This window comes from Phycodurus eques, chromosome 7, assembly GCF_024500275.1.
Source record: "Phycodurus eques isolate BA_2022a chromosome 7, UOR_Pequ_1.1, whole genome shotgun sequence".
Lineage (NCBI taxonomy): Eukaryota > Metazoa > Chordata > Actinopteri > Syngnathiformes > Syngnathidae > Phycodurus > Phycodurus eques.
In genome coordinates, this window is record NC_084531.1 from 12,524,219 (window position 1) to 12,552,141 (window position 27,923).

Here is a 27,923-nt window from a genome sequence, read left to right on the forward strand (position 1 = left end):
TCATCACAAAGGCATCGTACAGGTACAAAAGTCAATTTTTCCAAGGGCAAGGTGCACGTAAACAAGGGCTGTGTTTGCTTGTGTGAGTAAGCTGAAATCATGAATACACTTGAACCTGCAGTAAGAAAGGCACCTATACTTACATTTCCTCGTAAAGAAATCTGACCACATATCCTTTCAAACATAATGATGCCCATAAATGATGGTCAAACTACAATAATGCACAATGTGATGAGTTGACATGAGAAAACATTGATGGCAAAGTCTGAAAAAGGACAAAAAGTGAATTTAATTGCTTGTTTCAATGAGTTCTTCACTCACACACGCAGGCAGATACACACGAAACGGTCATAAAAATTCATATGCATTCAGAAATTAACAAGCACCCCAACTGTCAATGTGACACTGCCATCAATAATGAACAGGAAGTTTCCATATGGGGTGCAAGGAGCCTCATTTGGACGACAGCTTTCAACAGACACTTGGATAATTTATTAAAAAAAAAAAAAACGTCTTTGTTTTCATACATCTTGATTAAGAATTAACCCTCTAAAAACACAATAACTTAGACACAGTTTTAATAGTAAACATCCCGTCCTCCTGGACTCAGGAGCCCGGTCATGTGGAGCTGGGACTGCTTTGCTCGGTAAGATGGCGGCGTGACGGCCCGCAGCTTCTCGTGATCCTGTCATCCATCATGTTTATTGGATTTTAGGTTTGGCACCACCCGGGGTCATGTCGGGTGGGGGGGCACCGCCGTGGGCCAGTCTTCGTATGCTGTGGGAGAGAAATAAGAAGGTGGCTTTGGAATCTGGATGATTGAGCAGTGGACTTTAACAAAGTGGATTTAGAAATTCAACTAAAAGTAGGGATGCACCAATACCAGTATCAGTCCCGATGTCTTTACTCATACTTAGACTACCCAAATGGAGAAGAAAAGAGGTGGTAAACCGTAGAAGAACACAAAGGAGACATCAGACGCCTACAGTATGTTATGGAGCTACAAAACATTGCGGAAGGCAAGTCAAGGTTTATTGTATTAATCATATCTTTTCATATTTGTTTATTATTTTGTAATATTTTCTTTCAAATATTTTTGCTTTTATACGTAGGCTATGTTCACGCTGCAGGTCAATTCTGATTTTGTTTGCCCAATGTGACGTATCTGATTTTTATCATGTCAATGGGAACAGTACAATTCCGTTTTTTTTTTCATATACGACCCAGACGTCTTTCATATGTGGATACAGCGGTGTTATTAGGCCTATTTTAAGGGGGGCGTCAGCCTGTGTGGATATACAGTGGGTACGGAAAGTATTCAGATCCCCTTCAACTTTGCACTCTTGTTATATTGCAGCCATTTGCTAAAATCATTTCAGTTAATTTTTTTCCCACATTAATGTACACACAGCACCCCACCCATATTGACGGAATTATTGAAAGTTTTGCAGATCTTCTAAAAAAGAAAAACTGAAATATCACATAGCCATTAGTATTCAGACCCTTTGCTGTGACGCTCATATATTTAACTCGGGTGCTGTCCCTTTCTTCTGATCATCCTTGAGATGGTTCTGTGTTTGATTATACTGATTGGACTTGATTAGGAAAGCCACACACCTGTCTATTTAAGACCTTACGGCTCACAGTGCATGTCAGAGCAAATGAGAATCATGAGGTCAAAAGGAACTGCATGAAGAGCTCAGAGACAGAATTGTGGCAAAGCACAGATCTGGCCAAGGTTACAAAAATCATTTCAGCTGCACTTAAGGGTCCTAAGAGCATAGTAGCCTTTATAATCCTTAAATGGAAGACGTTAGAAATGACCAGAACCCTTCTAGAGCTGGCCGTCCGCCCAAACTGAGCAATCATTGGAGAAGAGCCTTGGTGAGAGAGGTAAAGAAGAACTCAAAGAGGACTGCGGCTGCGCTCCAAAGATGCAGTCGGGAGATGGGAGAAAGTTCTAGAAAGTCAACCATCACTGCAGCCCTCCACCAGTTGGGGCTTTATGGCAGAATGGCCCGACGGAAGCCTCTCCTCAGTGCAAGACACATGAAAGCTCACAGGGAGTTTGTAAAAAAACACCTGAAGGACTCCAAGATGGTGAGAAATAAGATTTTCTGGTCTGATGAGACCAAGATAGACCTTTTTGGCCCTAATTCTAAGCGGTATGTGTGGAGAAAACCAGGCACTGCTCATCACCTGTCCAATACAGTCCCAACAGTGAAGCATGGTGGTGGCAGCATCATGCTGTGGGGGTGTTTTCAGCTGCAGGGACAGGAAGACTGGTTGCGATCGAAGGAAAGATGAATGCGGCCAAGTAAAGGGATATCCTGGATGAAAACCTTCTCCAGAGTGCTCAGGACCTCAGACTGGGCCAAAGGTGCACCTTCCAACAAGACAATGATCGTAAGCACACAGCTAAAATAACGAAGGAGTGGGTTCAGAACAACTCCGTGACTGTTTTTGAATGGCCCAGCCAGAGCCATGACGTAAACCCAATTGAGCATCTCTGGAAATACCTGAAAATGGCTTCCCACCAAAGTTCACCATCCAGGCTGACAGAACTGGAGAGGATCTGCAAGAAGGAATGGCAGAGGATCCCCAAATCCAGGTGTGAAAAACTGCATAATTCCCAAAAAGACTCATGGCTGTATTACCTCAAAAGTGTGCTTCGATCAAATACTGAGCAAAGGGTCTGAATACTAACGGGTGTGTGATATTTCAGTTTTCTCTTTTTGTAATAAATCTGCAAAAATTTCAACAATTCTGTTTTTTTTCTGTCGATATGGCGTGTTGTGTGTAAATCAATGAGGGGAAAAAAATATTTTGGCAAATGGCTGCAATATAACAAAGTGAAAAATGTAAGGGGGTCTCAATACTTTCTGTACCCACTGTAAATTGGATATGTATCTGATGCAAGTCCAGTATGTACACGCTGGTCACACTCATCTGACCTACTTTATACATCATCAAAAGGCGACAAACATCACAATTGTTAAACAAAACAGACACACAACAAAGGCAATGGCGGACGAAAGACCATAAAACTGTCAGTGGTGAAAACACGATGCTTTACAACTGATAAATGTAAGAAAATGTTGGCGCCGGTTGCACAAAATCGTTGAAATTGCCACAAATGTTTCAGAACTGAGACGTACACGCGGGGCCATATTTACTTCTGTCAACACACGGCACCTCATGTTTGCGCACGTGCACAACATGACGTCTGGTTTTGTACACTTGCGTGTCACTTCACGGACACATTCCTGTTCATAGTAGAAGTCACATTTGTTATTGTAATGTGAACGACTACATAAAAACAAATTCTGATTTGACAAAAAATCTGCCCAGCAGTGTGAACGTAGACTAATATCTTTGCTTTTCATTCTAAAAATGTTCAAATATTCATCGAATATTTTTGTATATTTCCAAGTACTAAGCAGGTCCTACCCTGCTTAGTACTTGGATGGGAGACTGCCTGGGAACACCAAGTGTTGTAATCTTTACCCGCAACCCTAGTGAGGATTAGCGGTACGGAAAATGGATGGATGTATGTAATATTTTTCAATTTTCGATCTTATCTATTTTTTTTATAACTTTTGTCTCATATTTTGTATTTTTTTTACGTATTTGTCATAGAAAAGTAGTTCTTCTAATATTTGTGTCTATTTGGCAAATAATCTTTAATATTTTCTGTATTATTGTATTTCTGTAAAATATTTTTGTATTTTTGTTCTATTGTCTAGCATTTTTATTTGCATTTGTTTCTAATATTTGTGTACCTTTGTGAAACATTTTTGTATTGACAAATATTTTCAGTATTTAGTTTTTGTTTTTATTTTACATTTCCTATTTGTTTCTTTTTTGCATTTGCATGCATTTTGTGTGATATCTTTTATTGTTATTTAAAAGTTAAATTTTTCTTCCTGAAATTTTAGGAGTTTTCACATAACATTCTCTCTCTCTCTCTGTCTGTCTGTCTCTCTATCGATCGCTGTACTCACAAGTCCTTTAAGTTGTCAATGTGGGCCTGGATCCTTCCAATAATGTTGTCCACTTGCTCCTGAGGCACATTTAATAAAAACATGTTGGCGTTAATATGCAAATGAAGGGCAGGACAGTGATCGTAATAATGTAAAAGGGTTTACCTGATGCCGTCGGTAGAAAAGTGGCAAAGAAAAGAGAGCGATCACACCTGTGCAGAGGAAAAGAAGCCCAAAAAGTGCTTAAAAAAGGCAATGCGAAGTGTTGGTATTTTCAGAAGTGTTGTGGTACCTATGATGAGGAGCGTGAGGCCATTGCACAGATCTCCCAGGTATGTAACAAGATACATCAGGACCAGCAACTATAAAACAAGGTGATAAACACTTTGGCTTTCATCACTGAGTCATCCATTTTGAAAGCAGTCATACAGTTGTGCTCATAAGTTTACATTCCCTGGCAGAATTTGTAAGATGTGTACCATTCTTCCAGAAAATGAGTGATCAGGCAAAACACATTTTTAAATATATATTTTTAATTGAGCGACTGGTTAGAGCATCAGCCTCACAGTTCTGAGGACCGGGGTTCAATCCCCGGCCCCGCCTGTGTGGAGTTTGCATGTTCTCCCCGTGCCTGCGTGGGTTTTCTCCGGGCACTCCGGTTTCCTCCCACATCCCGAAAACATGCATGAATTGGAGACTCTAAATTGCCCATAGGTGTGAATGGGAGTGCGAATGGTTGTTTGTTTGTTTGTGCCCTGCGATTGGCTGGCTACCAGTTCAGGGTGTACCCCGCCTCCTGCCCGAAGATAGCTGGGATAGCTGCACGCCTGCGGCCCTAGTGGGGAGAAGCGGCTCAGAAAATGGATGGATGGATGGATATTTTTAATTGGATTTACAGTAAATTAAATAATGGCATTTAAGAATAGTACAATCATTAAAGAAACCATAGCAATAAATACAATAGCTCTTAAGGCTTAAGGCTTGCAGTCTTTTGTGATACTTGTGGTGAGGCACTTTATTTTATCAGGTGGAAAAACCTCCCCATTCTTCTTAGCAAAAATAAAGTTCAATTTTGGTCTTGTCACGCAAAATGATTTTGTATTGGCCCAAAGTTCGAGATAGTGGGACACTGCAATTATTATGCCTTCCTCCATTTCCCCCTTGCCATTTAAAGTACAAGTCTGCCAAAATAGCATTCAGAAATCACTCCGCGAGCCCCTCTCCCTTTGGAGGAGCTTTCTGACGTCACCGTGTTGCCGCTCCAGAATAGAAAATGTTTCTACTCGAGGATGAGACGCTGAGGGTCAGATGCCCTCTGCATTGACTCAACGCGGTTTGTTGCTTCAGAACGCGCCGCTGTCTCCTCCGCACATACACAATGAAACTTTTTTTCTTTACATCCCGAACAAGCTTCATGGCAGTTGTGGCTGTAATCTTTGTTGGTCTAACCAATTATGGCTGCCTATCAACACAAACACTATATAAACACTATAGATTAGATTATGCACACTGCTGATTAGCATTTTCAAATTTCATAATTCTGCTTTATTCTTTTAATTTTTAAAAATTAGTTTCCTTATTTCAATATAGCCCGAATATACTCCTTAACTCCCGGCTCTTTCCCCCACACTTGAATTAAAACAGTACATTCCCATTTGACTATTCACTTCTTAAAGAGTTCAGGAAATAGTGAACCTTTTGAGACATACAACGTTAGAAATAAATGGGCATGACTGTAGCATTTGGGTGTGGCAGGGGGACGGGGTCTGGTTCCATCTTGACCGGGCGATTCGGACCTTTACCAAAATTTTGCACTAATTTTAGGGAAATGTTTCACCTAGGGTGTACTCACTTTTGTTGCCAGTGGTTTAGACATTAATAGCGTTGTGTTGAGGGAACATTAAATTTACACTGATATACAAGTAGTACACCGACTACTTCAAAATGTAGCAAAGAGTCAATTCTTCAGTGTTATCAAATGAAAACATAAAATATTACAAAAAGGGGGAGAAAATGGATGGATGGGCTATATTGTTATGAATGTCACTGTAGGTTGCCGGCATCGATAGATGAACACAGATATATTTGTAATTAATAAATAAGAATTTTCCTACAAATTAAGAAAAACTGGATAATTTCCCGTGGCACGCTTGATAATCACTCACTGCACCCTCATTGGGAATCACTAGTTTAGAGGACGCACTAATGAGAGAAGCTGCTATTACATTTTGGTGAGGATCTGAATAAAGGTGCGGATACAGGAATTTCATGGTTCGAGTCACGATATCGTCAAAGTGAACAATCCACAACGTGCAGAAGATAAACTGGAAGCACCTGTGTTTTTGTAACGTGTCCTATCAAAATCTAAAAGAGGTTCCAGTGAGATCATCTTGCCACAGGAGTAGCGGCATCAATGGTGTCAGTGTCTCCCTTTATAGTCTACAGTCAGTGTACCTCAATATGGGACATGACGGTCTCGGACGAAGGACTCCATCTTATCCCTTTCCATCTACATATACCCACTCCTCGTCCTGCTGCTGCGTTTCATGTCACATTCCAGCCAGGTCAGGGTTGACTCTGGAAGGTCCTCCGGTGAAGGCTCACTTAGCTCTCACTCAATCACTATGCACTGCTAATGTCCTGCAGCCTTCTCTATGTATAAACTAATGCCGTTAATAGCATGAGTGGTCAATATAAAGGTAGCAGATGAGTAAAGAGAGATTCACAACTCAAGACTAGAAATACATGGTGGAGTGATCACTCGTTTATCACGGGTGATAAGGTTCTGGACCACCCCTGCGATAGGTGAAATCTGCGAAGTAGTTACCACACACACACACACACACATATATATATATATATATATATATATATATATATATTTTTTTTTTTTTTTTATTTAAACACATTTTAAAGGTGTATGACCCTTCCCAGATTCCTATTAATCTTCCTTACACTCCTATTGACCGCTACCATACATATAAAAACGTTCTATACAGTTAAATACCTTTTAAACTCAATCATACAGTGATACACAGTAATACTGTACACTATCTACATTTCATTCCTTGTAATGTGTTTTAATGCTTGGAAGTGTTTTATTTACAACAATAAAATTACAGCATACACTCAAAATCCCACAATATGGCGAATTATGTTCAATATGAATATTTTAAAAAAATCCGCGATGCACTGAATCTACAAGAAATGAACAGCAGTATAGCAAGGGAACACTGTATTATGTAATCATCCATGCAGGTGTGGTTCCATTCTGCCACAAATGGTAAGGAGAGAAAATAATAAGTATAAAGACTTAAGAAACAAATGGACAGGAGTCTATCACTTGTATTACTTCTAGGTCTGGCTAGAAATGCATGGTGGCAGACAGGACATCTTTTGCGTTTTTAACTAAAACCGGACTCAGTAAAGCACAGAACTCCACCAAAGTTGAAGAGTTAAGTGATTTGCATGTTAGGAGGCCATTTACTGGTTTACATCAGACAACCAGACTTTACCATTTTTTATTCTTGGGCAGGGGGTGCAGTTCCAGAGGGTAACTTTAGAACACAAAGTGCTAAAATAATAAATCATAATAATAATATGAATATAATTACAGTTTCTGTCACTCGCTTTGGTACATTAGATCAGAAATTAAATTCAAAACTACTGGTTCAATCTTCACATCGTTTCAGTTGTGCACTTCGAAAATGCAGTTTCTGATTTCTCTGAACAACTTTCAAATGCTTTGGCACGTCCATGCAAATGATTATGTAAACCGTTCTCCTGTTTCCAACATTAACAAATGCTGATGTCATGTTGATTAAAATGTATTCTAATGGGACTCTGTTGAATTCCCACACCTCTCCACACACACGACATTCAGGAATTAGTTCATCACATAGGTCTTTACATGAAAAATGGTTAAACAAATTGTCATATGTCAAGCATATTTCTATACATGTCCACTACTTTCCATTAGACTTTTTCAACCAATTTTCTGAAATAGTTCGTTGCAAGAGAAGATATTCTTTGTGATGTGGATGACAATTTGTTGCCCAAAAGCCAGGAACGTCAGTTGCAGGAAGACTGTTTTCTCTAAGAAGACTGTACTTCTGTTCAAATTTCTACTTTTTTTTGTGTTTTTGTTATACAGTGATGTTTTGTCCATATTTTTTTTACTGCAATGACATGCTCAGTCAACAAATTACAGTACAAACAATAAAAGCATAAATGTGAATCTTGTCCAGTCTCTTGCAATCAATCTACATACACTAATGTGCAACTCAGAATTTAGAATAATTGTCATGCAACACCAATTCCAATGAAGTTGGAATGTTGTTTAAACATAAATAAAAACAGAATAGAATGATTTGCAAATCATGTTCAACCTATATTTAATTGAATACACTACAAAGACAATATTTAATATTCAAACTGATAGACTTTATTGTTTTTAGCAAATAATCATTAACTTAGAATTTTATGGCTGCAAGACAATGCGCCACACATTTTCAATGGAAGACGGGTCTGGACTGCAGGCAGGCCAGTCTAGTACCCGCACTCTTTTACTACGAAGCCACGCTGTTGTAACGTCGAATGTGGTTTGGCATTGTCTTGCTGAATAAGCAAGGGCGTCCATGAAAAAGACGTTGCTTGGATGGCAGCATATGTTTCTCCAAAGCATGTATGTACCTTTCAGCATTAATGTTGCCTTCACAGATGTGTAAATTACCCAGGCCATTGGCACTAACACAGCCCCATACCATCACAGATGCTGGCTTGTGAACTTTGCGTCTATAACCGTCCAGATGGTTCTTTTCCTCTTTGGCCCAGAGGACACGACATCCACAATGTCCCAAAACAATTTGAAATGTGGACTCGTCGGACGACACAGAACACCTTTCCACTTTGTATCAGTCCATCTTAGATGCGCTTGGGCCCAGAGAAGCCGGCGGCATTTCTGGGTGTTGTTAATAAATGGCTTTTGCTTTGCATAGTAGAGTTTCAAGTTGCACTTACGGATGTAGCGTCGAACTGTATTTATTGACATTGTTTTCTGAAATGTTCCTGAGCCCATTTGGTGATATCCTTTACACATTGATGTCGGTTTTTGATGCAGTGCCGCCTGAGGGATCGAAGGTCAGAGGCATTCAATGTTGGTTCTTGGCCATGTCACTTACATGCAGTGATTTCTCCAGATTCGCTGAAACTTTTGATTATATTATGGACCGTAGATGATGAAATCCCTAAATTTCTTGCAATTGTACGTTGAGGAACATTGTCCTTAAACTGTGTGGAGTTTGCATGTTCTCCCCGTGCCTGCGTGGGTTTTCTCCGGGCACTCCGGTTTCCTCCCACATCCCAAAAACATGCATTAATTGGAGACTCTAAATTGCCCGTAGGTGTGACTGTGAGTGTGAATGGTTGTTTGTTTGTATGTGCCATACGATTGGCTGGCAACCAGTTCAGGGTGTACCCCGCCTCCTGTCCGATGACAGCTGGGATAGGCTCCAGCACGCCCGCGACCCTAGTGAGGCGAAGCGGCTCAGAAAATGGATGGATGGATGGATGATTATTTGCTAAAAACAATCAAGTTTATCAGTTTGAACATTAGATATCCTGTCTTTGTAGTGTATTCAATTAAATATAGGTTTAACATGATTTGCAAATCATTGTATTCTGTTTTTATTTACGTTTAACACAACGTCCCAACTTCATTGGAATTGGGGTTGTACAAATTTAAGCCGCAGTTACATAAGAACATCCCTCCAGAGTACAGCGGACCCTGCATCCAGCCCGATTCCCCATGAATAGTGAAAAGCCGTGTATAATTGATGCCCAATAGAATTGTATTGAGAAAAAGTAAATAAATAAATAACTTTCTTGAATAAGCAAGGATAAACCAGCTACAAGTTTTTGGGATGAGCTCCACCGGAGAGGGGGAAAAATACGAATAAAAATAAAATTGGATTTTTTTTTTTTTTTTTTTAAAAAGCACGCCCGTGACCCTAGTGAGGAGAAGCGGCTCAGAAAATGGATGGATGGAATAATTTTTAAAAAATCCAGAAATAGGTGAATCCCCAGGTGCCCAATCGCGAGTATGCAGGGGTCCACTGTATACTGTTATAGTGACACCATGACTAAGCAATTCCACTATCGTATCTGTACACAGAGACAAAAAAGACCACATTCTGATGTTCAATGACAGACATTTACTTTTGAGAGAAGAACTAATGCACTCACTGCTTTGCAAATGCCGAGGATGATTTGATAATTGGACCAAAGCAATAGAGAAAAACAAATTAATTGGTCACGTAGCCTTGGCATTATAAAATGTACTGTATTTTTGTGTGTGTTTATCTTTTTGCTTTGCTCCTAAAAAAGACAACAAAATACAAATATACTGATGTCACAGTGAATATGTGATGAGGGGTGACAGTTGCCGGCAGTGACGTTGGCCACATTTATTAGCTTCATACCAGGCCTGGAGCGAGCATAATGAGAAGGACACTGCCATCAAAGCGAGTGACGTGGAGGAAGATAGGATGGATGGCGTGCGAAAGGAAAGAATGAAAGCGACGCACCAAAAATTAATGACAGGGAAGGGAGGTTTTGAAGGCCACGGACAGACATACGCATAGGCTGGCCATTAGATCGGTGTTTTTTCTCACCTTGAGGGACTCCAAGAGGTTGCTGACAAAGAAGAGTCTTTTCAGACTGTCTACAGCATACAGAGTCATGACAATGACTTTCTGCATGTACAACTCAGTCTGATCCCCACTAAAACTGATGTCCATGTCCAAGTATGACCTGACACACACATTTAAAAGATAAGGGTTATTAGAAACTGACATCATTTTCTCATTTTCTATCCAGTATATAGTTTTCTCAAAGGGGGTGCCATTCAAGCTGGGACCACCACTTGAAAATTTGAGCTTGAACAAATGAAATGACAAATGACATTATCTCATATGGAAATGCAAACGTCAAAGAATAGATTATGTTCAACTGCTGAGGTTCTATCTAAAAAAATACAGTTGTGCCTTGACTAACAAGTTTCATTTGTTCCTTGACAACACTTGTGACTCAAAACACATCTCTATTGGAGTTTGCATGTTCTCCCTGTACCTGTGTGGGTTTTCTCCGGGTACTCCGGTTTCCTCCCACATCCCAAAAACACGCATGGTAGGTTGATTGACAACTCTAAATTGCTCTTAGGTGTGTATGTGAGTACGAATGGTTGTTTGTTTATGTGTGCCCTGCGATTGGCTGGCGACCAGTTCAGGGTGTACCCCGCCTCAACGCCCAAAGATAGTTGGGATAGGCTCCGGCTCGCCCGCAACCCTAGTGAGGATAAGCGGTGAAGAAAATGGATGGATGGATGGAATTGACAAACAGCTTGAGGCAAGCACGTGGCTTCTTTTTTTAACAATTGTTAACAATATGTTGCTTGCTGTTAAGTTTACTTTACTTTACTCATTTACCACTTGTAACAAAAATGTTTGCTCACAAATCAAAGACAAAATAATTGTCCGAGTGACAGCTCACATTTAAATAAATAAATTCATAAGTAGGGTCTCTCGTAAGTCGAGGTATCACATATTTTATAGGGATGCACGATAATTGCTTTTTCTACCGATAACCTATTGCTTATCCAAACTGATACAGATATTATTTTTTTTAATGGTTTATATCAGGGGTCGACCAATGTCCAGACCAAAGACTTTCAAAATGATAGAAGGGTAGACCCACTACTTACAGTATTTATATTGTACATAATTGCATTTTATATTAAACTGGTCCTATACGAGAATGCCTTTTTATTGTCATTATACACAAGTACAATGAGACGCCATGTATAAATGTACCTTGCTATTTTGCAATCAATACTTAGATATTCAAATAATACACAGGTTCAAATATGCAATTTTTTATTTTAAACAATGTAAAAAACGGGTGGTCATTCATTGTCAAAGTTTATTTAAAGTAATTTGAATGTGTGGCTGGGCAAAGACTGCAAGGGGCGGGGTGGGGGGGATTGGGGTGGTGTTGGTGCTGCCAGACGCGCTTTCATTAGTGGATGCACGCTTGAGCTGTACCTGTTGAACAAAGGAGGGCCACTCTGTGTTTTGATATTCATTACATTCCTACATTATCTAATTTATTGTCCAGTGAGCGAATGTTGGAAAGAAAGATAGATAAGAGTCAAAATATCCATGACTGTCATGAGCCAATGTAACAGCAGCCGTTTGGCTGGCCGCTAGCGAGGAGCACGCTGCCGAATAAGACGGCTCATTATCGGTCCACTTTATTTAATTTTATTTTTTAAATATATCGGACCTAGCGGTGTAACGGTACCTGAAAGAAAAGAGCTTACTTGAAAGGGTGTTCTCCATCACCCCAGTTGAGCATATGGAGGATTTTGTAGTAGATGCGCACTGACATGGTAAAGCACACGATGGCGAGAGACGCTGTGGACACCACAGTGATGATGCTGAGCTGGAACAGGCACAGTAGGCCCACCACGAGCCCCGTCAGCACAATTCCCGTTCGCTCCGTGTCCTTCCAGTAGATCAGGTCCATGACTGTAAGACAGGGGTGTCAAACTCAAACTCACAGTGGGCTAAAATTAAAAATTAAATATCTCAGCAGACAGCTTAATCTCAAAATGAAGGCAGTCAAAAAGCAAAGGGTGCCAAGAAATGGCAATGATTTTCAAAGTGTGGCATGTTAGTGGTATGAGGGCTCCCTCTATCTGCATGCAAAAGAACCACTGGGTAAATCCAGTTCAGTTGTATTTTAAAGTTCAACACGTTCACATCTAATCTTTAGGAACAGTTTTGGTAAACATTTTATTGAACTTTTATGTACAAAATCTAATTGAATCATTCAATTATTCAACTTCAGTTTTTGTTTTTAAGATTTTCAGGAATAAAACCATTTTTGATGAACACTTTTGTTGTTATATTTGTTTTTTTTTTGTTGTTTTTTGTTATATTTTTGCATTTGTTTCTCATATTTCATGCATTTCCCATTTAATATTTTTGCATTTATTTTGTTAAACACTTCTGTATTTCTTTCAATAATTGTTTTTTATTTTGCATGACAAACTTTATTGTTCTAAAATTTGTATTAATGTTGAATATTTTCGTATTAGTATCATTTTTTCTGTATTTTTGTCAAATATTTTTGTAATTTGGGTTTGCATATTATCAGTTTTTATTTTTCTCCACTTGCATTTTTCAAAATATTTTGAATAAAATATTTTTTGTTTTTTTAAATCTAAAATATATGTATTATTAATCTATTATTCTTTTAACCTGAGTGTGCAATGACAAAGATTGTGATCAATAATATTATTTTATAATTCTGATTTTGGTCTGTTTTCCTTTTCCCCCTAATATGTTATGTTTTTTTCCTAGATATTTAATATTTTGAGCATTATTGCCATGGCTTTCATTAGACCGACCTACCTACCTTCAAAACAGTTTAATAATCAGTATTTTGGTAATTATTACTTTCTAAGATTTAGTATGTTTCTCCTAATATTTTTCTTTTATGTCCGTACTGTTCTATACTCCCCCTAATATTTGTTTATTTAATTATAATATTTTGAGCATTATTGCTATGGCTCTCGCTAGATTTATCCATTTACCTACCTACCTACAGTACCTAGCTACGTACTGTATCTACCTACTTGGTGTAAAAGGTTTGAGAAACACTGGATTAGAGGGAGATCCATGACCTCTGAGATGGTGGGGAGGGGCAAGAAGGTGTGAGTAACAGTAGGGGGGAGACCTGAGGAAGAACAGAGTGCTTTTCAGCCTCCAACATGAGAAGCCAGCGCAGCGAAGAGGACACATAGGGATCCAAGCACAGGCTAAATTTAGCCCTCGGATGACAGAGCGAAGCAAGCGGTGGATGGGGAATTTAAATGCAGCCCTTGCACGGCACCTGCTGCCAGGCGTCAGCAACATTTTCTACACTTGCTTGGTTTCCCCTCTCTTCGTCACCCAGCAACAGCTGCCCGAGAGACTGAAGATGGCGTCTGTACAGTCACGGTGTAATAGAATTATGAAACACACTATGTGATTCTGTCACAAAGGTTTTTCTATATCATTCAGTAAGTTGTGGTTGTAGTTTATATCATGCAGGTGTTTTGACTATTTTGGTTACCTAACTGAGCTAAACAAAGAGGGACAACATATATATAAAACAAATATATTGTTAAATTAACACTTTTGACTGTGTTCATCAAAACAGAGCATTATCATAAAGGCACAATTTTTCATGCAGCTCTTTTACTCCTTTATGCTCTTCCACTTAAGGCAGAAGGCACAATTACTGCATTTACTTGTTGCCATTCATACAACATAATGAGTCAAGGCTTCCTATGAGTATTTCAGCTTTGTGTTCAACTAAACTTGACAAATTTCACAGTGAGTAAGTCAATTTGTCAATACATTTTTATAATGTAAAATATTTGCCTTGGGGCGACACGGTAGACGACTGGTTTGCACATCCGCCTCGCAGTTCTGTGGTCCCGGGTTCAAATCTGGCCTTCCTGTGTGGAGTTTGTATGTTCTCCCCGTGCCTGTGTGGGTTTTCACTGGGTACTCCAATTTCCTCCAACATTCCAAAAACATGCATGGCAGGTTAATTGAAGACTCTACATTACACACGTGAGTGTGAATGGTTGTTTGTTTATAGGTGCCCTCTGCCCTGAGATTGCCTGGTGACCAGCTCTCAGTATATGAAGATCCAGCATTTGTTTTTGTCTCTTCCACAGATGGGATCTCAGATTTTTACAATGTAGTGACGGTGAAAACTATCCAAGAAGGGTTCTGGTAGACCTCAGGTTAACACTCACACTCATTGTGATTCAAGTTTCTTCCATGACGACCTGTCAATTAGGACTGGCCAAGTGTGAATTACGTCATCGCGTTTAAAAAAGGGCATACCAAAATGATGCTTAGAAATAGTAAACTACAAACCAAACCAAATGAAGAGTCTATGCATTCTAAACTTTGGAAATTATGAGATTAAGTTGTGCATTCTATTTATCTTAAATTGTTTCAAGGCACAATGAATAAACAATCAATTCTACAATATTGACACAACAATTCGATCAATTAATCAATTATGATCAGCCATCGTCTTGGAACAACAGGCCAAACCAGGGTTTACCGATCAGAGCAGTACCACAGCTAACCAAATGAAACTGTACTACCTCAAGTAAAAGCAAATTAATCAGGGTACATAAATACTGATAATCAGGCCAAATTTGAACATCATTCCACTCTTCCAGTCAAAGGTAAGCCAAGGCTTGACTGCCAGATAGCTTTAAAAGATTATCGTGAGCGATTATCCTCTGGTGAAGGATCTGCTAAGAATAATTTTTTTCCTCTCCAATCTGCTCGGAAAAACGATCGGAGCCGACAATCGTAAAAGTTAAAAACCTGTTCAATTTCACAATCAAAAATCCGAGCCAAAGTTTCCGTGATAGTGACATGACATGGAACGATTTGCTATTGAGTAAGCTTGCTGAAGCTTGCACTGTTACCAGACAAAATTAGTTGTGTTGAGTGTTTTTATAACGTGTCTCACAAGCCATTCATCACAATAAAAAAAAAGGAAAATAATTTAGCACTACAATGTGGTTACCAGAAAAGCCAACAATCACCCTAACTTACTAGTACTTATTTGTATTTTCAGATGGTATGGATAACTTGTGGCACCATGCTGTATGTCACAGGTCAATCTGGTTTGGGGGAGGGCACCGACGACTGTCAGTAGAGATATTGTGTGTTGTATACTGTGTTGGTCATCTTGAGTACACCACCCACTTTAGGTGCAGTCAGAACACACATGCTGATTTTTTCCTGGTTATGTGTTGGGTCTTTGGCATTTTAAAAATCACTTACAATGTCAAGAGGCAGTATGTGTGTAGCCCACTTCAGTCATAACTCATTTAAGGCTGTGATCAGCGGCATTCACCATTCACCAGTGTACAAATTTAGAAACCTCTGAGTGGAAATATTAAGCAAAAAGGTCACAAATCAAGAAACTGAAAGACCACACTAAACACAATACCGCCACTACTGGCTAATTCTATTTTACTGACTGCCGATCTGTCAAATTAAGACTAATGTAGGAGAATGAATGGTAAACTGCATCACAACCTCCAAACATGCCTGTAGTAGAAGCAGCTGTCTTCTGATAAATGGTCACAAAATTCTTCACACAATTTCTCCCGCCAGATATTCACTTGCACAAACTCGACAATGCTAAGAAAGAAGATTTTCAGCAAAGTTCTCTCACCTTTGCTGGCCATTTTGGCTGCCGTTTTGCCTCGCTACCCTCTCTGTCCCGCGGTGATCCCCTCAACCCCCCTGAGCTGTTTTTGGCCAGGCCCTGCTCGTTGAGCAGCCCCCAGCTCTGACAGCCCAAAATAATCTGTCCTGCAGCACAACCCACTCCCACTTCTCCAATGAAGGGGTTTTTACTCAAAGACATCAGTCAAGACTACAGTAATGCAAATTGTTTGGTCAAACAAAACTTTTACTTCAAATCAACCAACTTAACCCTTAAAAAAATAAAGTGGGTCATAAAGACTAGTGCCATTTGGCAGTTGAAACTAGAGAAGCAGGTTTAGTTTTTGTTATGTCACCTATTAAAATAGAACCAGTTAAATACTAAATACTAAATATATAACCCTAACCCTAACCAGGGTTAGGGTTAGGGTTAGGGTAAATAATAAATAATAAATAAATAATAAATAATAAATAATAAATAATCAGCTAATCTTACTAAAACTCACGTTGTGAGCTTTAGTAAGATTAGCTGATTAGCTAACGACGCTAACTGAAGAACTATCTGATTATTTGAGTGACTCACAAAACAACAACAAAAAGTAAGACAAAAAACAGTTTGCCAAGTAATAAAAGAAAAACGCTAAATCTGGAATTTTAGTCAGATAAGCTGATTTGCGAAGAAAAGTTAACCGAACAACAATCTGAAAAGGTGAAAGAAAATATTAGGGAATATGTGCCAATTTAAAGATTGTTTTTCTTTTTTTTTAACAATGCTATACCTATCCTTTGTTCGAAGCAAAACAATTCTTGATATACTTTCTGATATATATGACTTATATCTACATATGAAAGAAGCCTGTGTTGGATATGAATCAATACAGTATATGATAAATTTAGTCAATTCTATTATTGGTAATATTAAACCTATTATTGGTTTGGTGCGCACTAACAGACCAAAGCATCAGAAACACGCTCGTCCAATAGATTAATGTGTGCTATTTATTCGGACATCCTAAACTGTCAGCAGTTTCAATGTACATTCAGGTTCCCTGTAACGCCCGAAACGCGCGCACACACACACACACACACACACACACACACACACACACACACACACACACACCACTAAAATAAAACCAGCTCTGTTTTGAGTGACAGTCCACTTAGAATGCCACCAAGCAGAAAGAAAGGATGTTATCTCACACTCCAACAAGCTAGCACAATGCTGTAAATAATAAAGCCAAATGCAACTACGATACTAATACAGGAATACACTCCGAGGTTATGGCGTGTTGAAGTCCTTAGCCCATGGCAGCAATACATTCCACACAATTAGCTGATCATTCCTGAATCCCGGAGAGACAGTTGCCATGGAGAGGCAGTGAAAAGGCAGGACTTTTCAAGGGTGAGCATCTACCTTAGCCTGCTCTTGAAGGATCAATGTGAAATCTGATCTGTGTCATTCAAGAGATCATTGGAGGCATCCCTCCTGCTAAAGATAGGGACATTTAGGAAGTTGCAAAAGGAATAAAGACATGTACCTTCTTTGTGTGGGGACACTAAGGTGCTGGCTGATGGGTTAAGTGCTGAGTACCAACACTGGCTCAGCAGCTTTTCCTGAGTAGCTGGAGCGGCGGCATCCGGTGACATGGACCCGGGTTCAGTCGGTTGCTGGGGCTCCTCTGAAATGATGAATGACTCAGGCTTGGGGGTCGGTAAGCATGCCGCTGCTGCTGGGAAAACAGGGAATGAAATCACCCATCACATCACTAAAAGACAATCATCATTGCGCCCTCATGAGCTCTTGCATATACCTGGTGGATGATTCAGTTAATACAATTTGGCCTCATTTACACAGTAAACACTCACTGTTCATGGGGAATAGCGACCCAGCCATGCTGCTAACAGAAATGTCTATAATTGCCTACACGCAGGGGTGTCAAACTCAAATTCACAGTGGGCCAAAATAAAAAATTGGGACAACATTGGGACAACGTGGGCCAAACTCAATATTTAATGAAAAATCACTGTGATGTGCATGTTTCCCTTTTCTCCAGAAATGTAGTGTTAAAGTATAAATTTGTCTAAGGAGACTGGTAGCATGTCGGACAACTGGTTAGCACATCCGCCTCACAATTCTGAGGACTTGGGTTCAAATCCAGCCTCGACTGTGTGGAGTTTGCATGTTCTCGCCGTGCCTGCGTGGGTTTTCTCCGGGTACACCGGTTTCCTCCCACATCCCAAAAACATGCACAGTAGGTTAATTGAAGACTCTAAATTGTCCGTACATATGAATGTGAGTGTGAATGGTTGTTTGTTTGAATGTGCCCTGCGATTGGCTTGCAAACAGTTCAGGGGGTACCCTGACTCCTGCCCGCAGTTAGCTGGGATAGGCTCCAGTACGCCCGTGACCCGAGTGGGGATAAGCGGTACGGGAAATTTAGCTTTTACCTCCATGATTCTGCTTTGCCTTTTGTTTTGGAAATTAAAATATTTTTTGAGACTCCTACACTCCTGCCTTGCCTTCCTGCTTCCTTCCACTTGGGTCCACCACGTTTTGCCTTTCCTCCAACACCACCAAAAAACTCAATTGTGACACAAAGTAATACTCGCTTTGGTTGAGCACAAAACCATAAATAGGTTCCCCCCAAAAAATTGTAAATTTCAAGTGACTGTCAGAACTGATTGTACCTGGAAGTATCTGTGGTTGAGATAAAATCTGGATCAAACTACTCTCCTCAGTTATGATCCCTGCATCGCCCTCCTGAGTTTCTATGTCTACAGTTTGGGGCGATGGCTGCATTGTTACGGTCTCATTTTGCCGCCTCCTCCTTCTTGGGCTTGTGGTCCTCATGTCCAGACTTTCCTCCTCCGCATTGGCCCGACTGAGGAAGCCTTGTGTGTCCCAGTCAACGTCGGGGGAGTCCAGCGGTGTCTCCGGGGTGTCCGTGCGCACTAGGGAGGTCCGACTTCCCCGCGAGGCGCCCCTGCGCCTCTCCCGGTGGGTGCGTGAGGCCCCCAGGGCCTCAGGCTCGGCGATGGCGATGTAGGAGAACGTCAGCTCGAGGGAGTTCTGACGCGGCGTGCCCCAGATGGATGGGGAGGAGGCCAGCCCGTCGTCATCATCGAATCCAACCGCTTCATCCTCTGACCAGTCCCTCGCTGTTTGCAGCTCTGACTCCTCATTACCACCTGGAGGAATTGTATGATTTTATTTTGAAAAAACACTATAATAAACAACTAGCAATATACCTAATATTATTAGAATGGATTATGCCATCGATTAATCGAATACAAATTTATTTCATATTGAAACTGAATTTCAGGTGCAAGTATTGTTGGACTTTTTTTAAACTGGATTATTTGATTTATCGTTTTGGTAAACCCAAGTTGCATTCACCTTTAAATTGTGGGCTAATTATAACCTTATTCCAAGGCATTTTTAAAAAATATTTTATGGTAGCCTACATGCAAATTTATATTCAATTCATCTATCCATTTGGGCACGGTGGATGACTGCTTAGCACGTCTCCCTCACAGTTCTGAGAACCCGGTTTCAAATCCGGGCCCGCCTTTGTGGAGTTAGCATGTTCTCCCCGTGCTTGTGTGGGGTTTCTTCGGGTACTCCGGTTTCCTCCTACATCCCAAAAACATGCATGGTAGGTTAATTGAACACTCTAAATTGCCCATAGGTGTGAATGTGAGTGGGAATGGTTGTTTTTATCTGTGCCCTGTGATTGGCTAGTGACCAGTTTCGGGTGTATCTGCACACCTACAGACAATTTAGTCTTCTACCATGCATGTTTTTGAGAGAAGAAACAGAAGTACCTGGAGAAAACATACCAACTGTGGTGAGATTCAAACCTGGGACCTCTCGACTGTGAGGCACATATGGTAACCACCACTCCACAGTGCTGTCATTTTCATAAGACTTTATATTAATTTACATTTCAAGACAGGGGATTTTTTAAAAATATCGCAGCAGGTTCATCCCTGGCGGCACGGTGGACGACTGGTTAGAGCGTCTGCCTGGTTAGAGCGTCTGCCTCACAGTTCTGAGGACCGGGGTTCAATCCCCGGCCCCGCCTGTGTGGAGTTTGCATGTTCTCCCCGTGCCCGCGTGGGTTTTCTCCGGGCACTTCGGTTTCCTCCCACATCCCAAAAACATGCGTGGTAGGTTAATTGACAACTCTAAATTTAAATTTCTTTTTTTAAATGATTTCATGGAATAGTCTACACCCTCGGCAGGGTTCTCGAGGGTGCATGGGAGTTCGCCCAACCAGTCTACATGTGTTTTGTGGACTTGGAGAAGGCGTTCGACCATGTCCCTCGGGTGGTCCTGTGGGGGGTGCTTCGGGAGTATGGGGTACCGAACCCCCTGATACGGGCTGTCCGGTCCCTGTACGACCGGAGTCAGAGTTTGGTCCGCATATCTGGCAGTAAGCCGGACTCGTTTCCGGTGAGGGTTGGACTCCGCCAAGGCTGCCCTTTGTCACCGATTCTGTTCATAACCTTTATGGACAGAATTTCTAGGCGCAGCCGAAGCGTAGAGGGGGTCCGGTTTGGTGGCCTCAGTATTGCATCTCTGCTTTTTGCAGATGATGTGGTTCTGTTGGCTTCATCAAGCCGTGACCTCCAACTCTCATTGGAGCAGTTCGCAGCAGAGTGTGAAGCGGCTGGGATGAGAATCAGCACCTCCAAATCTGAGACCATGGTCCTCAGTCGGAAAAGGGTGGCGTGCCCTCTCCAGGTCGGGGATGAGATCCTGCCCCAAGTGGAGGAGTTCAAGTATCTTGGGGTCTTGTTCACGAGTGAGGGAAGAATGGAACGGGAGATCGACAGGCGGATTGGTGCAGCGTCTGCAGTGATGCGGACTTTGTATCGATCCGTTTTGGTAAGGAGGAGCTAAGCCGAAAGGCGAAGCTCTCGATTTACCGGTCGATCTACGTTCCTACCCTCACCTATGGTCACGAGCTGTGGGTCGTTTGAGTTTCCTCCGCAGGGTGTCCGGGCTCTCCCTTAGAGATAGGGTGAGAAGCTCGGTCATCCGGGAGGATCTCAGAGTAGAGCCGTTACTCCTTCACATCAAGAGGAGCCAGATGAGGTGGCTGGGGCATCTGATTCGGATGCCTCCCGGACGCCTCCCTGGTGAGGTGTTCCGGGCACGTCCCACCGGGAGGAGACCCCGGGGACGATCCAGGACACGCTGGAGAGACTACATCCTTCGGCTGGCCTGGGAACGCCTCGGGATCCTCCCGGAAGAGATGGATGAAGTGGCTGGGGAAAGGGAAGTCTGGGCATCCCTGCTGAAGCTACTGCCCCCGCGACCCGACCTCGGATAAGCGGTAGAAGATGGATGGATGGATTTCATTGAAAAAAAATAGTTACCTGTCCCTGCGTGAAAAAGTAATTACCCCCTTTGTTAAATCATGAATTAATTGTGGCTAATCACAAATTTTGGTTAATTTTCACTGATCATACCTCCAGACCTGTTCAACCAAGAAATCACTTAAACAGAATCTTTCCTGACAAAATCAAGTTGGACAAAAGATCTATAAAAGCTGCAAGCAAATGACATGATCCAAAGAAATTCCAGAACAGTTGAGAAATAAAGTAATTGACATCCATCATCCCGGAAAGGGTCACAAAAGCCATTTTTAAAGCTTAGGGACTCCAGCGAACCATAGGGAAAGCCATTATCCTCACATGGAAAAAACAGGGAGCAGTGGTGAACCTTCCCAGGAGTGGCCGGCCTACAAAGATTACCCCAAGAGAACAGCAATGACTCGTCCAGGATGCCGCAAAGGAACTCAGGACAACTTCGAAAGAACTGCAGGCTTCCCTTGCCTCAGTATATTTTTTCTTTATTTTTCTCAAGCTGAGTTCCGAGAGGTGCACCTCACACTGAAAAGCTCTGCACTATACAGACATGCAAACACCAAAGGCATGAAAAAGGTGACAAAAAAAACCAAAAACATTGTCATGGGATCCCCCGGGCACCCGCAGAGAATTTTAACATAAATTAAGCAATCTGGAAGACTTTGAAGAGTACAATAAGGCAAAAAGAAATAAAAAAATAATCACGCAGAAAAACTTATTTCCATGTTGATGTACAAATTTAAGTTTCAAATTAAATTTGCCTCATTTCTTTGCTTTTTTGTTCTGGCCTCCAACTTGAGTCAGGACCATCTCCACCTGCACCAGATGCCTGCTTCAACCTGTGCCACATGAATAGCATCCTCCTCTTTAAGCACTCTCATTCTGGAAAATAATTGATTAAAATCATTGCCTGTTTCACTTCATTTGTCACTGTTACTAACTTCAAAGGCTAATCCCAAATGCATACTCCAGGAAAATATTAAGTACAATATTTTTCTGTTTTTATTGGCCATTTCTGAATTTGTAGTTAGTTCATTCTATGTTGTGACATAATCCCTAACATCACTTAATACATTTAACATTAACATCTGTAAACTAATTAGATAATTGTAGGCACGTTTCCTAATTCATACAAGATGTACTAGCGGATCAACTTTTGTCGTCGATTTTACGTGTGCTTCGCAGTTCCGCTGGGACCGCGACCAGGGCCACGAGCCGCAGCACCTCAACGCGAAAATACAAAAGACCATTGCAACAACTACGACACTGGCTGATTTGATGAGCAAAAATGTTGCTTAAACATAAAAGTAGCAATAGAGGATGGCCGCTCCAGAGGTGGGTAGAGTAGCCAAATATTGTACTCAAGTAAGAGTACTGTGACTTGACAATAATGTGACTCGAGTAAAAAGTAGTCCTCCAAAAAATTAGTTGAGTACACTGTACACTGGGAAATAATTACTCAAGTACTGAGTAAATAGTGAGTAACTTCTGATTGTTTTTACCGCCGCATGAACATCAATTAAAACAAACTAAAAAATAAAATGTGAATGTGCAAATTCTGATGTTGTTGTGTGTGTGTGTGTGTGTGTGTCATAACGACAACAAAACATCTGCAATTTACTGCACGGTGTTTTCTCAAGTTATAAGTGAGCTGAAATATATCCATGTTTGGGCAGACAGTGCCAGACAAATCCTACACTACATGAAAACTGTTGTTTTTGTCTCGCGCACAAAATAGTTGATAAATAATCAATAATTGATCAATAAAAGTAGCGAGCGACATTTAGATCATTGTAACGGATTAAAAGTACCGTTACGTCTTAACAGTAGAAGCGGCAGAAGTGTTTTTTTCTGGTCTCGTCAGCTCCTGTGACTCGCATATTAGTCCGCCGCGGAGTAATATTCAGAAATTACATCTGTGTGAGGATGCTGGATGTGTGGAATGGATCTAGCTGCCAGCATTCAAGGACTATGAAATAGCCCATGACCTCAGCGACAACGAAACCCCCCCACCTCCAGGAAAAAACTCATCGGATCTATATGATTCACGTAAATGGCCTGGTTTGAGTTCAAAGCGAATTTTGCCGAAAGGCGACTGATTTGCATGTATGACAATACTGTGTGAGAGTCAGAATAAGGGAAACCAACTCAATGTTTTTTTTTTTTTTTACTTTTCACTTCCTGTATCTGTTAATTCCAGGTGTCTCAATCTTTGTGTCTCTCTTATGCTTAAATAAAAACTCGTCAGGAGTACCTGATGTTTGATGTCTGAAAAGAGAGAGCTCATAGCTTCTTTGAGAGATCAGAATCGAAGCATGCGATCACTTGTGGATCTTCAGTGAAGGTATTTTGAGGAGAGCAAGAGTTGCACTATTATGATATGCTTTCAAAAAACCAGAAACTCCAGTGAGTCATGTCAGAGTGTCAGTGTGCAGCTTACATACCGTCGGTGCACGGGGGTGTCGAATCTGGAGTGGAGGCCACTGAGCCATATTCCTCTGCAAGACAACAAATGGCAGTTTTTATTTTTCTAGAGGTTTGTTGGAAAACTTGTAATAGGTTAGCAGTCAATGTCACATAAATACTTTAACACCCAATGCTGATATGGTAAAACTTGGCACCCTATTTTAAAGCTGTCAGTGTGCAAATTACATAATGGTGGAACTGCAAAAGTCAAATTAATGTAAGGTCATCCTTAAACCACTATTAACTCATTCACTGACAGACATTTTCAAAGCAGAGTTCTCCATATTGCCAGCTGTTTTAAAGCATTTGACTAATTTTTCAAGACCCACAGAATATGGTGTTCTGTGACAATATAAGTATAGAGCCTAACAAAATAAAGAGTACTCTCTTCTTTCACGAGTTTGTTTCTACCCTTTTCTGTCTTTTAGTAATCAGCAGTAGAACATGGGTTGGCTTCACAGAAAAACACCGGTTCCTGACTGAATAGGAGAGAAAACAAGCTTTTTGTAAAAGAAAAACAAACAGAACAGTCACATTGACGGTAATATTTTTTGCTTTTGTTACACCACAAACTATAAAACAAGGCGTAGAAAAGGGCTTTTGGAGGCTTTTTTTTTTTTTTTCAGATACAGTATACATTATGAAATACGCCATGAGCGAGACTGACTCACTGCATCACTCGAGCTGAACGTCAGTGGTTTATTTTTTTTGCATACTGTTTGGTGTTCGGGCGGCACGGTGGCCGACCGGGTACAGCGTCAGCCTCACAGTTCTGAGGACCCGGGTTCAATCCCCGGCCCCGCCTGTGTGGAGTTTGCATGTTCTCCCCGTGCCTGCGTGGGTTTTCTCCGGGCACTCCGGTTTCCTCCCACATCCCAAAAAACATGCATTAATTGGAGACTCTAAATTGCCCGTAGGTGTGACTGTGAGTGCGAATGGTTGTTTGTTTGTGTGTGCCCTGCGATTGGCTGGCAACCAGTTCAACCCTGCCTCCTGCCCGATGACAGCTGGGATAGGCTCCAGCACGCCCGCGACCCTAGTGAGGAGAAACGGCTCAGAAAATGGATGGATGTTTGGTGTTCGTCATTCAGTCCATGAACTGCGTCATCAGTTGTGGTTTGGAGGCCTCCACCGAGATCGGAAGAAGGTGTCCATTAGCCTAGCCCTGAGGAGCTGCACAGATATTCATGGCAGCGCCACAACCGAAGCCGAAAACCAGCCATTGTCAAAGTGGACGGCGACCGGGGAAGAATGAATGGGAGAAAGATGATCCACCACAGAGTGACAGATGACGACAGCCAGATGGCTAGCCAGAAAGGAGGCAGCTGGTCCAAGGCATTAAGGATTTACTGCACCTACAGGTGCAAAACCAACCCAGGTTCTACCTTTGGCCATGGTACGGCAAGGGATCCTGGTTAAAGTAAGCCATTTTAAACTAAAAAGTAAAACATTTCTGGAGGGAGACATAACACACCACATGGCACTGTATTATCTTTCCGGTTCAATACAGTTTTCAAATAATCAAATTCGATTTTTCATTTGTTGGACGATGACATGTCTTTATTTCAGAATAGTAGGAGGAGTAACAATTCTCATTCAGAAGTCATTCGTTACTGTTAACACTAATAACGACTCGAGATTAAGCGGTTGAGTCCAAGCCCAAGTTTATACCAAGCATTTACATTGTCTGTTTGAGTGTGAGGTGGCTAAACCGGTCCGACTTCCATGTTGGCATTTCTCTCCCTCATGAGCAAGGTGATAATCCAAGATTCACACCCTAATCTTTATCTTCATTTCAATAGTCGTGATGATCTCAAATCTAAAGCGATGCAACAGTGCCATCTACAGTGAACTGTTTGTCATTACAGTGGTTTACAAACTGGAAAATCACAGACAAGCTGGGTGAGACCCTCTTCCACGCCTACCAGTTGAAAAAAGTACTTGATGTATATATCAGCCGATGGCATGATGAACGGTTGAATTCCGGTTGACGAATATAAACGTATATGGCAGTAAATCAGGTAATAACTGTATTTCTCATGACGGGCTAATTTCTGGTCCAAAGGTTATCATCACGCTTTTCTTTTTTGCATCACTGGTATTGTTCTGCGGTGGCATCACCAATTAATCAAAAGAAAATGAAAAACACACGAAAAACCTCACTAGATTTGCTGGCATCTCAACTTTTGGGGCATTTGACTTTGGAGGTTCCGTAATGGAATGGTTGCATTACATATACAATGGAACTTCCATTGCCATTCCATGACCAGAACCCTTCCTAGAGCTGGCCGTCCGGCCAAACTGAGCAATCGGTGGAGAAGAGCCTTGGTGAGAGAGGTAAAGAAGAACCCAAAGATCACTGTGGCTGAGCTCCAGAGATGCTTTCGGGAGATGGGAGAAAGTTCTAGAAAGTCAACCATCACTGCAGCCCTCCACCAGTCGGGGCTTTATGGCAGAGTGGCCCGGCGGAAGCCTGTCCTCAGGGCAAGACACATGCAAGCCCGCATGGAGTTTGCTAAAAAAAACACCTGAAAGACTCCAAGATGGTGAGAAATAAGATTCTCTGGTCTGATGAGACCAAGATTGAACTTTTTGGCCTTAATTCTAAGCGGAATGTGTGGAAAAAACCAGGCACTGATCATCACCTGTCCAATTCAGTCCCAACAGTGGACCATGGTGATGACAGCATGTGAGTTTTTCAGCTGCAGGGACAGGAAGACTGGTTGCAATCGAAGGAAAGATGAATGCGGCCAAGTACAGGGATATCCTGGACGAAAACCTTCTCCAGAGTGCTCAGGACCTCAGACTGGGCCGAAGGTTCACCTTCCAACAAGACAATGACCCTAAAGACACAGCCAAAATAATGAAGGAGTGGCTACAGAACAACTCAGTGACTTTTCTTGAATGGCCCAGCCAGAGCTCTGACTTAAACCCAATTGAGCATTTCTGGAGAGACCTGAAAATGGCTGTCCACCAACGTTCACCATCCAACCTAACAGAACTGGAGAGGATCTGCAAGGAGGAATGGCAAGGATCTCCAAATCCGGGTGTGAAAAACTTGTTGCATCATTCCCAAAAAGACTCATGGCTGTATTAGCTCAAAAGGGTGCTTCTACTAAATACTGAGCAAAGGGTCTGAATACTTATGGCTGTGTGATATTTCAGTTCTTTTTTTATAAAATCTGCAAAAACTTCAACAATTGCGTTTTTTTTCTGTCAATATGGGGAGCTTTGTGTACATTAATGAGGGAGGAAATATGAACTTCAGTGATTTTAGCAAATGACTGAATGCAATATAACAAAGTGAAAAATTTAAGGGGGTCTGAATACTTTCCGTACCCTCTGTATCATGCATCCATCCATTGAAGCTATTGCTTCAGTAGTTAACCACAGTGACAAAAGATGATAAAGCAATTTAACAGTCTTTTTTGCCCATGTGTGGGAACATGTAAATAAAACTAAGTGTGCGACATCCGCAAGCAGTGCTGCCGCATCCCCTCTGTTCAGCCATGTGTTTATCAAAGAACAGGGGAGCGGGATGAAGAGGAGGCAGTATGAGTGCTAAAATACAACATGGCTAGCGATAGAAAGATGCTGAGTTTACGATGATGAAAAGCAGGAATATGCTCTCACGTCAGCCGGAAATCGAGAAAAGAAGAGCAGACTCACGGCAGTGGGAGAATCCTAAAACCTGGCCCATACTCCATCAAGACATCGCTGAGCCCTCTCAGGCTGGAAGACACCCCCCCCGGTCCCCCTCCACCCTCAGGCAATGCCAGGG

General features: G+C 41.5%; 1 protein-coding gene across 2 annotated transcripts; it reads right to left on the reverse strand.

Annotated features, from left to right (window-relative positions):
• Positions 1–27,874, reverse strand: rtn2a (reticulon 2a). Of its 2 annotated transcripts, none has more exons than XM_061681819.1 (10): positions 27,812–27,874; positions 24,121–24,174; positions 18,989–19,489; positions 17,839–18,027; positions 12,361–12,568; positions 10,655–10,793; positions 4,276–4,345; positions 4,149–4,195; positions 4,005–4,063; positions 1–777 (listed from the first exon to the last, which is right to left on the reverse strand). In XM_061681819.1, exons 1-10 carry the CDS (start codon positions 27,840–27,842, stop codon positions 702–704), a joined length of 1,374 nt encoding a protein of 457 aa, XP_061537803.1. In that variant the 5' UTR covers positions 27,843–27,874; the 3' UTR covers positions 1–701. The 2 variants fall into 2 exon arrangements, with proteins under 2 accessions (XP_061537803.1, XP_061537802.1); XM_061681818.1 differs by having other exon boundaries at positions 17,839–18,030.
• Between the last annotated feature and the right edge of the window lie 49 nt (positions 27,875–27,923).

Bases quoted from the DNA above. Each gene is read 5' to 3' on its own strand.
- rtn2a (XM_061681818.1), bottom strand. From the start codon at position 27,842: ATGGGCCAGGTTTTAGGATTCTCCCACTGCC. The intron at 19,490-24,120 runs GTATGTAAGCTG...CAATTCCTCCAG, and splicing joins GACACCCCCGTGCACCGACG to GTGGTAATGAGGAGTCAGAG. The intron at 4,346-10,654 runs GTGAGAAAAAAC...CTTGTTTTATAG, and splicing joins ACCTCTTGGAGTCCCTCAAG to TTGCTGGTCCTGATGTATCT.